Genomic DNA, 13,059 nt, shown 5'->3' on the forward strand with positions numbered 1-13,059 from the left:
ATGCTTTCTCCTTAAAATAGCATTATTTTAAAAAAATCCAGACTAGAGCAGAATAATAAATTTGCATTTGAAGCTGACAATCATCAGAATGACAGCCAACAGAAACAGTTTTATATTAGGAAGTTTTAGGCTTTGCTATTGTTCCACCAAAACATACAGATAAAAATGCTGTTATACAGTGATAGTTCATGCAGAGAGGGCCTGAAGTGAAGCTGTTGAAAATAATATGGTTTTGTCTCCTTTAGATAACTCATCTATGTTTAAAGTATCTTTAAAACAAAATAATAGAGCATTAGCTGTGGCTTTGAGTGTGGAGAAAGAAAATTCTCGAAAGCTGAAGAATGAGAAGATTTTTCTTCAGAAGGAAGTAGAAAAGTTGCAGCTTCATAATATCTTGCTTCGTCGAAAACTAAGCTGTTTGGTATGCTGCAAATAATATAATTTACACTTAGATGAGGTAAACTAAGCATCTGTCTTTTTTTGGAAACTTAATACTGCTTCTTAAAATGGTGATTTAAAATTTACATCTCAGATTTGTGAAGTTATATCATCTGATAGCATAGTATTCACGTTTGATTTTTTTTATTTTTCTTTCATAGGATTGTTTTGTATTTACTGTTTTGTCCATCAGTGTATATGTCTATCCATAGCTATTCTAGCGTCAGCTTCACCTTAATATTTACAGGTATTGAGATGGTATTAAAAATCAGTTTGTGTCAGTTGCTGGGGAAAAAAAAAATTACATCTTAGATTCACCTTTATATATTGTCTTAAGCCAGAAGCCACTTAAAAAATATTTTTAAAATATTTTTTTTCTTTTATATGCAGAATAAAACTCTTATAGAAATAGAAGCATTTTTGAATTATAACCTCTTAACTGCAATAGAAATAAGCAGTCTTTCTGAGGTAAGATATTTTTTGAACTATTACCATATTGAATTCATTTTCCAGGATATTTTCAAAGCATCTAAAGGAGTGCAATGTTGAAATCATATATGCACTTTAAAATATTTACCCCAATTACTTAAAGCTTGGGATGAAGCCCTAGTGCAGTGAAATCAATTAAATTTTGCTGTTGCTTGTACTAAAAAATTAATATATAATCTTGTTTACAATTACAATCTTGTAATTTAGTCTTGTTTACAAAGTATCTGAAAGTTAACTATCAGTTAGCCCTGGTGAAGTCATGTGGTTAAAAAAAAAAAAAAGCATAGTACTTCGGTAAGTGGTATTCTTCACTAATGCCTTCCTTGCTTAGTGCTGCAATAAATATCTTGCATGTGGAAACTTTATCAGAAAACTTAGGCCATGTTAGTCCTTGTGAAATGGCAAAATTACAGTTAATTTTTAAAAATACATTATTTTTATTGTCTGTTCTAAACAGTTGCTTAGTGTTGCTCTGTGCTTCTACATGTATAATGCACTTTGGATCAGTTATAGCTACATTAAATAAATCTGTACATTGCTTTGGGATGCAGGTAGGTTACAGATTTTGATAAGTTTTGCTAGAAAATATATTTTTTTAAAAATCATTGTGTGTGTGTTCGAATATCATGCACCTTTCATCAGTACTTCTATTTTTTGCCCATTCTTTTTTTTTCCTGTGGATATTTCTGATACTTAAAACATAAAATAATATTCAACTGTTTCTACTTCCCCGCTGTTCTTTTTAAGAATCGTCAGAGTTCTCTTCCTCTGTCAGCGGGTCCAAGTAGCCCTACTGATGACCAGTTCAAGAGTACATGTCAGTCTGCTGGGTAGGTAGTTACATTAAATGCAGGAGTCAATAAGTGTCTGTGGATTTTTTTACAGCTAATCTATGTATATTGTCCTAGGTATTTTTGAGGTAATGTGAAATGATTTCCTGTCTAATTCAGATATTACCAATTTGCAACTTGGAATTTATATAGAAAGTGGTAGAAAAAACTTGTGTTTGAATAACTTGCTTCTTCATGGGATATCACCAGCACAAAGCAGGATTTTCTATCATTAAAAAAATAAATTTGCCCCAAGACAGAACGACATTTCATACTTGAGTTCTTGTTTTCTGATTTTATATGTTATCAAGGGTACGTTTTAAACAATTGAATGTTATGGCATAAAAAAGTAATCAAAATCTTCACAGTAAAATTTCCTCTTTTCAGATCTGTAGAATTGCCAGTGAAGCTTCCTTTAATTGCAACAGCTAATACAAAACAGCAAGATAGTCCCTCTGTGTGTGAAATACCAAATTCTTATAAAAGTACTGCTATTTTGTCAAAGGAAAGGCATTCAGATCAAGTCAAGTTTGCACTACCATTGCCTTCTGGTAAAAATAATCAAAAGTTAATTGAAATACAGCCAGTGGAAACAACTGTTGACAAAAATATATTTTTAAAAGGTAGGATGTATTTCTGTACTGGTGATTTATTTTTCAGAGCTATCTGTGAATTAGTATTTAATAATTCACTACTTGATATGCAATACAGAAGGTATAGTAAGATTCCAAAACTGTAATAAACTAATAAAAATAGAATGCAGGTGTCCTGACAGTCACTTGTAGAATAATGTTCATTGAAATAACACAGCTGAAATTTAACAAAATTAATGTGAACAGAATAAAACTTTGATAAGATAACCAAATAATAACCGAATGTCGTGGTTTTGGCTGGTGACAGATGCTCCTCCACCCCCCAAGCCCGTACACAGAGGGGAGGAGGAGAGATAAAGAGATTTACAAGTTTAGAAGAAACAAAACTACTTCAATGAAATATTAATAACAAAATAAAAATGAAAATAATGAAATAGATACAGTATATACAAAACCGTATTAAGCTCCCAGGATGACATCACCGGCAGGCGCTGGGGAAGTCCCAGACTGGACTCAGCGACGGGTGGGAAATGGGTTCCGGAGATGGAGTCAGGAACACACAGATCGGGATCAAAGGCAGATGAACAGACAGGGTCCTCCTCAGACATCAGCCATTGGAGGAAGAGAATTGACCCTTTGATCCCTCAGCTTTTATACTGAGCATGGGGCAGATGGGATGGAATTACCCCCGTTGGTCAATTTTGGGTCACCTGTCCTGTCCGCTCCTCCCTGCAGGTGGGACCCCTCTACACTTTTCTGCTTCTGACCCTCCAACAGGGCAAATAATGACATTAGCTGACCTTGGTTGTTATAGCAATAAGTATAAGCAAGAGCCTTTCTGCATACCATTCCTTGGCACAAACTGTCTTATCACTCTGAACGAACCGTTTTAGACCCAACATGCTGTTAATTTCAGAGAGGTAGAAGAGGCCTAGCTAAGAAATAAAATTACTGACCAGAAAGTTGGTTCTGTTTTACCTCAAACCAGGACACTGAAGTAGTTATAGAAAAAAATATTTTTATTTATACCCGATTTCAAAAGTCCAACTTTGGTAAAATATGAAATTAGTTCTAGTTAAGTAAATTTTTAAGGACCAACCATAGAATGTGTGTATTCAGTTAAAAAAAAAAGTTTGTAATTTTCCATGCTTCTGGTACAACCTTCAGTAATCTGTCTTATTCTGATAACTACACTCTATTCTTTCTCTCCCCAAGCTGCTGATATTTTTCTCTTTGCAGAAAATAAATTATGCACAGAACTAACTTGCAATAGTGCCTTCCTGACTCATGTCAGAAATACACAATCTTTAAGACGGTCTGAGGAGCTTACAAAACAATATAATGATAGTTTATTGCCATTGTGTGGAAATGTGACCGAAAGAAAGAAACATACGGTACTTCATAAGTCACAAACTCAACCTAATATAAAGGATTGTGATGAAAAATGTAGCTTGAATAATCTGCCTCATCATGGTATCAACAGCGGTAGCACCACCAATGACATGAATTTGTGGGAAAGTTCAAGTGACGTGTCTTGCATTATTCCTTCACCTAAGTTTAGCAATGAAAGTAAGATGGATTTTAAGAAGCTGCTTTTTACTGACAAGAGGAAGCCTGAAGAAACTGTTTATGGTGCTGATATGGAGTTGACTGCGAGTGATGCAGGTGAACTACTCACAGTTACTGCAAAAGACAAAGATAAATTACACCGAAATAAAAATAGTAATGCCAATTCTGATAAAATATTAGGAAATTTCAGAAAAGTAAAATATTCTAAGAAGGATAAAGAGAAAATTAAAAGCAAGACTGAAATCAGTTCAAATTTGTGTGCAGAAGAATGGCACACTAGGCCTGACAATAGTGAATTTTCGAAAACTACTGACTCACAAACTCAACTATTCCAAAGTCAGACAGAACAGCTACCTACAGGGGACTCTATAGGGAAACAGAGTTTGCCAAATACCGATAAAGATTATGAAGCACAAAAGTTTCCAAGTAAAACTGAAGATACTAGGAGGACATACCAGGTTAACTTAGTGAGTCCAAGAAAACAGGAGACGAATAAGGAAACTATCGCAGAAACATTTGGAAAAATGGAAAGCAAAATACAAAAAGCAGACTCAAACTCATCTATGAACAAGATCCCACCAGAAGTTTATTGCGCTGAAAATTTATCATTCCCAGATAATACTTCTAATGTATCATCTTTACATCAGGACTTTCTGCATACAAATGAGAAACATAACAGACCAAAAATAAACAGGAAAACTTCTCAAAACACTTCTAAAGTGAACACAGCAAAACACTGTAGAGACGAAAAGAGGCAGTATGGAGAAAATATTTCAAAAAAGTCTCAAACAGAGATACACCAATATGACAGCAAGAGAAAACAAGACCAGAAGAATATTGTAAAAAGAAAATACAACAGAAAAAGTAGTTGCAGACAAAGTGGAGAAACTGAAAGTGACAGCACTCGTAAAATTACTCAGAAAATAGACCAAAAGGATAGCCATTTTTCGCCAGGCAGATTAAAACGTACATTGGCAAGGGCTAGTCGGAAAGCACGTATAATACCGAAAGAAAGCCTTACACTTTGTAAAAACAAAGAATTAAAAAATAAGGATGCATTGCATGCAGAAGCTCTTTGTGGAGATAAAGTAACTGAAACTCAGCAAACGCAAGTAGCTTTAGTTACTCATAATGGTGTAACCGTGAATACACCACATGCTGGAAAAGCAGAACAAAAACTGGATCATGTTTCTAAAGAGACTTACATAAAGACTCTGACACCTTGTCATGGTAAGTGTATGGCTGAGGAAAAAAATGGTATTTTGAATTAGGTAATGCCTGAAATAGTGGTAAGGTATCTTAATACTATCTTACTCTTATTGTTTGCTTAGAGCGGATAAAACAGAACTGGAAAAAGGTAGGACTGAAAATCACTAAAATTATTCATATTCTATATCATGTATCAGTCACTATCTAATACCCTTGTTAATTTTCAATATAGTCCAAGATGACATTTAGTTGGGCAGATATAAGTAGTCTAAATTCTTGAGGAGCATGTATTAATTTTTCAAAGAATGTGATGGAATTCAGAAAGCTGGGGATAGAAAAGGTACAATAGCTTGAGCTTTTATACAAGGGGTATAAGAGTAAAATACACTGTTCCTTGATTAATGAAAACCTAGCTGGACTTAAAGATTTCATTTGTATTTCTTTAGAAACATTGGAATTCAACAGGAATTTGGAGATCTAAAAAATGTACTTTGAGCAAGTTTTCTCTAGAATCTACCCATGAGTAAATTTTCATGTGACAACCTCTTTTTTAAGTAAGATACCTTAATTTAGGAAAATAATCAAACTTTAGTGTAGTCCGGAATATAGGTTTAGATTCTTCTATCATACAATTAAGTTACTGTAAATGTGCTAAAGGAATATGAGACTAACACATCTGTGCTAGAGTTTAAATATGCTTTAAAATGTAGCTTTGAAGTTTTATAGCATGAGGGGTCTATTGTGTAAACATATTTATTCTCGACAAGTTCCTGTTTACTTAATTATGTCTGAGAATGTCCCAACACCTAGAGATTTTAAATCAATAGTTTGAATCCGAAACTATCAAGCAAATACTGCCTTGGCTTCATTTGAATGCAAGGACACAATGGCCAAAGAAAATCTCCTATTTCACGTGACCACAGAATAGGAATACTGGCAGAATTAGACCGTCATGCAAGGTATTATTCCTGGTAATTTGCAGTTGCATCTTCTCATCTTCGATTCTTTCTTTGGAATGTAGAAAAAGGATCCCATAATTTTATTAGCTTTAAAGATAAATTAGTAAACCCTTGTGATCATCAGTATCAAAGACTACTGACGTAAAAAAGCAGATCATTTTATCTTCATACATTTAAGCATAGTTCAAAAACCAGTTAACTTTTCATCCTACATCCAAATCCCTATCTTGAATTAAAAGAAGGCAAGGAAATGCCATCCTTTCTGATGATGCTGGCTCTTCTGACCTTGAGCTGTACTTCGAAATATACCTTGAAAGTTTCCTGTGATGAAAGTCTCTATATAGTTAGATCTATGTGAACATAAATACTCACACACAAAGGCATCCAGCTTTCCTAAATAAGTCAGATTCATGGATGTCTCAAAACTCGTTCTGCTTAAAAAGAAGGCGACCTGGTCTCTAACTTTAAGCTTTAGGAAAAGCTTGGAATAACAATTTATTGTCACTTTAAAAGTAGTACAAATCAAGATTGATTTGTGAGGCAGCCAAACTTGGGAGGTTTTTCATGATCGGAGAGCCCTCTCATTTAAACCAAATAAGCATTGCTCTTCCTTAAAGGAATTCCTTCAAAAGATAATGCTTTTTCTTTTGCCTTCATAAATCAGGAGGGGCTTGCTGCAAGCAGTCTGAAGTCACCTTAATATGTCTCTCATACTTAGAAGTAAAGTTAAGAGAAATCCAATGAAGAACCACTAACTTTATGTCTCTGCTTAACTCATTTCAGAAGACTATTGATGAAATGATCAGTCTTGCCCACTGAGATATTTTACTTGATCTCAACACAGAATTCTACTACAGGGCAATAGTAATTCAGCACTATCAGCTTGACCATCAGTTAAGAGTGTGTATGCTAGACTGTACAAGGCACTCAGATGCTATAATAAAGAAAAAGAATCTTCACTTTTTTGACAGGAGTGTGTATATACAGTGATATAACCTGTTAGACTCAAGATAGGCACAACAAAAAAATTCACCATTTATCCCATATATCTATGAATTTCCTCTATGAGATCAATAGCATACATTTGCTGCCACAGAGGATTTAAGGATCCTTTTCTGCCAGGCAGCTCTCCAGCCACACTTCCCCAAGCCTGTAGCGATGCATGAGGTTGTTGTGGCCCAAGTGCAGGACCCGGCACTTGGCCTTGTTGAAGCTCATTCCATTAGCATTGGCTCATCGATCCAATCTATCCAAGTCTCTCTGTAGAGCCTCCCTGTCCTCATGCAGATCAACACTCCCGCCTAACTTGGTGTCATCTGCTAACTTACTGATGATATCAAGATCATCAATAAAGACGTTAAACAGAAATGGTCCCAACACTGAGCCCTGAGGAACACCACTTGTGACTGGCTGCCAGCTGGATTTAACTCCATTGACCAGCACTCTTTGGGACCGTCCATCCAGCCAGTGCTTGATCCAGCAGATCGTATGCTCATCCAGGCCATGAGCAGCCAGTTTTTCCATAAGAATTCTGTGGGGAACAGTGTCAAATGCTTTTTGAAAGTCTAGGTAGACAATGTCCACAGCCTTTCCCTCATCCAATAATCAGGTCATCTTGTCATAGAAGGAGATCAGGTTCGTCAGGCAGGACCTGCCTTTCATAAACCCATGCTGACTAGGCCCGATCCCCTGGTTGTCCGTTATGTGACTTGTAATGACACTCAAGATGATCTGCTCCATGACCTTCCCTGGTACCGAGGTCAGACTGAGAGGCCTGTAGTTTCCTGGATCCTCCTTTCTGCCTTTTTTGTAGATGGGTGCTATATTTGCTACCCTCCAGTCTGTTGGGACCTCCCCAGTTAGCCATGACTTCAGGTAAATAATGGAAAGTGGCCTGGCAAGCACGTCTGCCAACTCTTTCAGCATTCTTGGATGTAACCCATCCGGTCCCATAGACTTGTGTGCATCCAAGCGGTGTAGCAGGTCACTGATCGCTTCCTCTTTAATTGTGATGACCTCGTCCAGCTTGCCCTCCCTGTCTCCTAGCTCATGAGGCTGGGTGCCCAGGGAACAGCTAGTTCCACTACTCTCAATGTAGTAAATCTGATTCTTGACCTGTATCAGTGGGGAATATGCACTCTTGGAAGAATTTTTAAGAAATACGCATAAAAATTATTTATTTCATCTTGGATTGCTGTCTGCATTAAATCTTAGTGCTTTTCAGAGAAACTATGATCTATACATGGTTTAGAATTTTTTGAAATGTGGGCTAAATAGTAATTTCAATATTTCTCCCAATTTATCAAAGTATTTGTCTCCAAATTAAATATTGATTGTTTAGTCCGGCATTCTGAATTGGTCTTAAAGGATCGTGGAAAGCTGACACAAATACTACTACTTCTACCAAGGCTGGTTACTTTTTTTTTTTTTTTTATGGAGTATTTCTCTTGGACATGTTCAGTGGGTCAAAATACAAGACATTGTAAATAGTTCGGTAGTATACAGTTTTCAAGATAAGGAAGCTCTATTAATCACCATGCTATGCTTATTTTATGCACATTTGCCCGATGAGCAGGCGTAAAGTTGGAAAATGCAGTATTAGAGAACTCTTGTACAGGTTGCATCTTCAGACTATACATATATGCCCTCCCCAGCATTCAAGTCCGTGAGCTGTGTGCAGTTTTACTTTTTCAAATGCAATAACTCTTAGGAGCCTTAAACAGCTAGCTGCAAATTACAGTGCTATGGGGCTTTCTTAAAATGTCCCAAGAGCCATGGCAGACCTCAAGCAGTTCCAAATTTTGGTAGGTTGAAAGCTGCTGTAGTGGCATTTTCTTTGATCATCTACCCCAGTTTTTGCTGAGCATCTTTGGAGTAGGAGCAGTAACCAAAGTACCTGAATTAAGAAATACTAATTAAAAATAATTATGAATTGAAAGTTTACTTAATTATTAAGAAAATATTTAAAATGAGCCATATAAATTACTGTATTCACAGGGAGAAAGGCTTTGCAAGATCTGACAAATACTAGTACACAATCTCCTACTTCCTTACCTAAATCCCTCCAAACTTTAGAAGAAAACTCAGCAGCACCATCTAAACGACGAAGAGCCACCATTTGCTATAAAGAACCCAGTCTAGCCAGGTAGGTATATGTAAATTAGGGCTTTTGTTTGGGTTTTGTTTTTTATGTACTTAAACTATCCTCAGTAAAGATTTGCTATTAAAACCACCAAATAAAGATTTGAACTACCACTTTCACAACTCTGTTCTGCAAAGATACTTCAGTGTTGATATAAAACATTTCCTGTTAGTCTAGCAGGATTTCCAAGCGCCAGACACCAACAGTATTCAAGTCTCAAAATTTAAATATAGCGTATAATATAACATTTTATACCAGTCATGAATAATGTTAAATTCTTAATGTTTATCATGATATAAACCCCTTTGGAGGTGGATAATTGTAAATGTTATACTTAAATGTAAACTTATACCATAATAATGTCCTTGTAATATTGTCAAGTGGCAATTTATGCACTAATATTATATAATTCAGTTGTTTTGCTTTAACTAGCTGTATCTAATATAAGAAATCGTTTGAGTTTAAGATATATTACTTTGATATTTAGTTATTTATTATTATTAACTAATATATATATTAGTTATTTATCTCTCAGTGTTCTTAGCAAATTTAGTGGCACAGAATTTCCAAGATTGTTAAAAAACAAGACATAAATTGTGTAATAACTATTAAAATTTAAAAGAGGTTTTTAAAGCCAAACTTCCATTAAGAAAACTAATATATTTGCACTTAGAACCATAGAATCATAGAGTCATCTAGGTTGGAAGCGACCTGTAAGATCATCTAGTCCAGCCATCAACCTAACGCTACCAAGTCTGCCACTAAACCATCTCCCTAAGCAGCATGTCTACCCATCTTTTAAATACCTCCAGGGATGGCAGTTCCGCCACTTCCTTGGGTAGCCTGTTCCAATCTCTGATAATCCTTTCGGGGAAGAAATTTTTCCCAATATCCAATATAAACCTGCCTTGGTGCAACTGGAGGCCATTTCCTCTTGTCCTATCCCGTTACTCGGGAGAAGAGACTGATCCCCACCTCTCTACACCCTCCTTTCAGGTAGCAGTAGAGAGCGATAAGGTGTCCCCTCACCCTCCCCTTCTCCAGGCTAAACAACCCCAGCTCTCTCAGCTGCTCATCATAAGACTTGTTCTCTGGACCCCTCGCCGGCTTCATTGCCCTTCTCTGGACATGCTCCAGATCTCAGTGTCTTTCTTGTAGTGAGGAAATAGATCTAAATCCCAATGGACCTTTAAGTTGATTACTTCTGAAAATATTTTGCCACAAAGTTTGTTGGAGTTTTCTGTTTCGTTCGTGGTTTTGGGGGTTTTTTTAAGTATAATATTAATTTCAGGAAAAATTACACTGTGTTGGGAGGGGTAAAGACAGTATCAAGATTTCCCCATAATAGTATCGAGAGTGAAAGGATTATAGCAAGTTACTTTATGACAAAGGTGTAAAAGGACTACGTCTTCCTTTTCTGGTAAAACTGTGGAAGGAAAATAAATTCCCAAACTGAATAAATTAGCACAGTGTTCTCATACAACCTCAAAATATTTGCTAAGACAGCAAACAATTAATTGAAACAATGAGACTGAGGACAAATAGGAGGTAAAAGTAGTGTAGAAAATGTCTTTTCACTTTACCATTTGCTTTTCAGAAATACTTATGCCAGATAGTTTGTAAAAGAAATCCAAAGGGATTAGCATTACATTTTTCTTTTACTAATTGAATTGGATGCTAAAATGCTATAATATTATGACATTGACACATTCTCCTCTTTTACCCCACAATGATAAGGCTCTGTATTTCTGGAGAGAGACAGTAACTAATAAGAGACAAAAATGTGGATGTCACTCAAGATTTTAGATCACTGTCTCATATTTATATTTTATTTTCAAGTATACTAACCTGAATGGATGCTGTTAAGCTTGTGGTTTAAATATTTTTTGAGTTTTGTCTTGCAGGAATAAGTTATGATTACTCACATTTTAATATACAGACCGCATAATGCTAAAAATAGTAATCTTTTTATTTTGGAAAACAGTAGTTACCTATGCCTTGTTATTTCAGACATTTATTTTCCATAAATTTAATTTCTTTATCATATCAAGCATTCCGTGAGAGTATTTACAATTCGTAATTGTTATTATAATTATGTAATTATTATAATTAGACTTGCATACATGTTTGGTGATATTCATACATGATGTCTTTTATTTCTTTTGTTTACAGCAAATTAAGGCGTGGGGATCAGTTTACAGATACACAATTTCTGGATTCCCCAATCTATAAAGTAAAAAATAAAATAAGTTTTAAAAGTAAATCAAAATTTATTTGAAGAAGACACAAGAATTGCCTTTACAAAGAATACTTCTAAAATGGGTACAATTTTAAATATATATATATATGTTTAGCGGTACAGAGTGCTTATTGTTCTTTGATTAGTAAAGGTCTTCCAAAGTGGAATTTCCTGTAAAGGAGCCCCTATATAAGGGACACAGAATACTTTACTGAGGAAGGCAAATAAACGAAGGTTAGGCTCCACTCTTGTGTTTTCCATTTCTGGTCAGTAATTTATAATATGTTCAAAGGGTTTGCAGCACTTCTTAATTTGTAAGAAAAGTGTACATTTTAATGAGAATTAAAAATAAATAATCTTTGGGAATTTTATTGTGAGTTTTTCATATTTACCATGAGTAGAACCATCTCTCATTGCTGGTTGGAACAGACACAAGCATCCCAAATTTTGATAAATCACTGAAATAGGTGGAAACAGTCTTTTTTTCTTTTTTTTTTTTTTTTGATAGTTGATTTTTGGATTTGACAGGAGTCATACTGAAATTCGAATGAGGAAGTCTCATTTTGAGGAATTGTAGAGAGAAGTCTAGTGCCCAGAGTATGTGCCAGAGGCAGCCAGAGAGAATACAGCACTGCAACAGAAATTCAATAGTAAATAGGATCCAGAGAAAGCAACACTTTGAGTTTCCAATTAGAGAGAGTGCTCATGTGACAACTAATACAACCACACCGTTCAGCTGTGAGGGTTTTGTACTGCTTCCCCTCTGGATTCTCGTGAATCAGTTCTGCATTCCATAATGCATTGTCAGCTGACAAACAGTTTTCTGGTATTTTCTGAATGGTAGATGCTGCCAGCTGCAGCCTATAAATCACAGTGCACTCAACTTTTACAGATTACATCGAATGAGATTCAGACTCATTTTGCAACCAAGATAGCCATAGCTCATTTTTAAGGAGATACAAATAAGTTGACTTCTTTTGGTTATAGAAGGTGGTTCTTCACACAGTATGCAGTTACGTTGAGGAATTCCTTACTACAGGAGTAGATGTTATTAGTTTGCATGGGCTTGAAAATTCATTGGACAATTTAATGGAAGAAAAATCTATGAGGAATTACCAGAAACACTGTTTCTGGCACAGGATGTCCCTGAATTGCAGATTGTTGAAGGCTGGAAGAATATTCTGGAGAAGCCTTACTATGTATTTGACCAATTTTTATGCTTTTTCCAAGGGCATTCACCATTGAAACTTTCAGAGACCAGTTCTTTGGTTAGCTAGATCTTTCGTCTGGTATGGTACACCTCTTTTTAAGAGGTGTAACTGGTACTCTTAGGTTTATAATGTATTCTTAAAAATACCAAACCAAACTGTACTCTTTGTACTTCAATGTAGGTTCCATTGTAACCTGGGAAGTTGAGGGAGAAAATATTCATGGAAACTTTCCACGCATGTTAAAGCCAAGAAGGTGATTGGGAGTAGTTGGCATTGATTTACAATGGGGAAATCATGCTTTATTAACCTGGTAGCCTCCTGCGATGAGACAGCTAGCTTAGTGGGCGAGGGGAGAGCAGTAGATGTTGTTTGTCTCAACT

General features: G+C 35.7%; 1 protein-coding gene across 1 annotated transcript; it reads left to right on the forward strand.

The window, feature by feature from the left end:
• The first annotated feature begins 251 nt into the window (after nt 1-251).
• SGO2 (shugoshin 2) lies at nt 252-11,831 on the forward strand. The gene is made up of 7 exons (XM_074596021.1): nt 252-421; nt 829-906; nt 1,675-1,757; nt 2,145-2,380; nt 3,590-5,149; nt 9,085-9,232; nt 11,402-11,831. The coding sequence occupies exons 1-7, from the start codon at nt 257-259 to the stop codon at nt 11,505-11,507; spliced, it is 2,376 nt and encodes a 791-aa protein (XP_074452122.1). The 5' UTR covers nt 252-256; the 3' UTR covers nt 11,508-11,831.
• The last annotated feature ends 1,228 nt before the right edge of the window (nt 11,832-13,059 follow it).

This window comes from Larus michahellis, chromosome 7 (assembly GCF_964199755.1).
Source record: "Larus michahellis chromosome 7, bLarMic1.1, whole genome shotgun sequence".
NCBI classification, from domain to species: domain Eukaryota; kingdom Metazoa; phylum Chordata; class Aves; order Charadriiformes; family Laridae; genus Larus; species Larus michahellis.

Coding starts and splice junctions, on each gene's coding strand:
- SGO2 (XM_074596021.1), top strand. CDS start 257: ATGTTTAAAGTATCTTTAAAACAAAATAATAGAGCATTAGCTGTGGCT. Junction 422..828: donor GTCGAAAACTAAGCTGTTTG/GTATGCTGCAAA, acceptor TTTTATATGCAG/AATAAAACTCTTATAGAAAT. Junction 1,758..2,144: donor AGTACATGTCAGTCTGCTGG/GTAGGTAGTTAC, acceptor TCCTCTTTTCAG/ATCTGTAGAATTGCCAGTGA.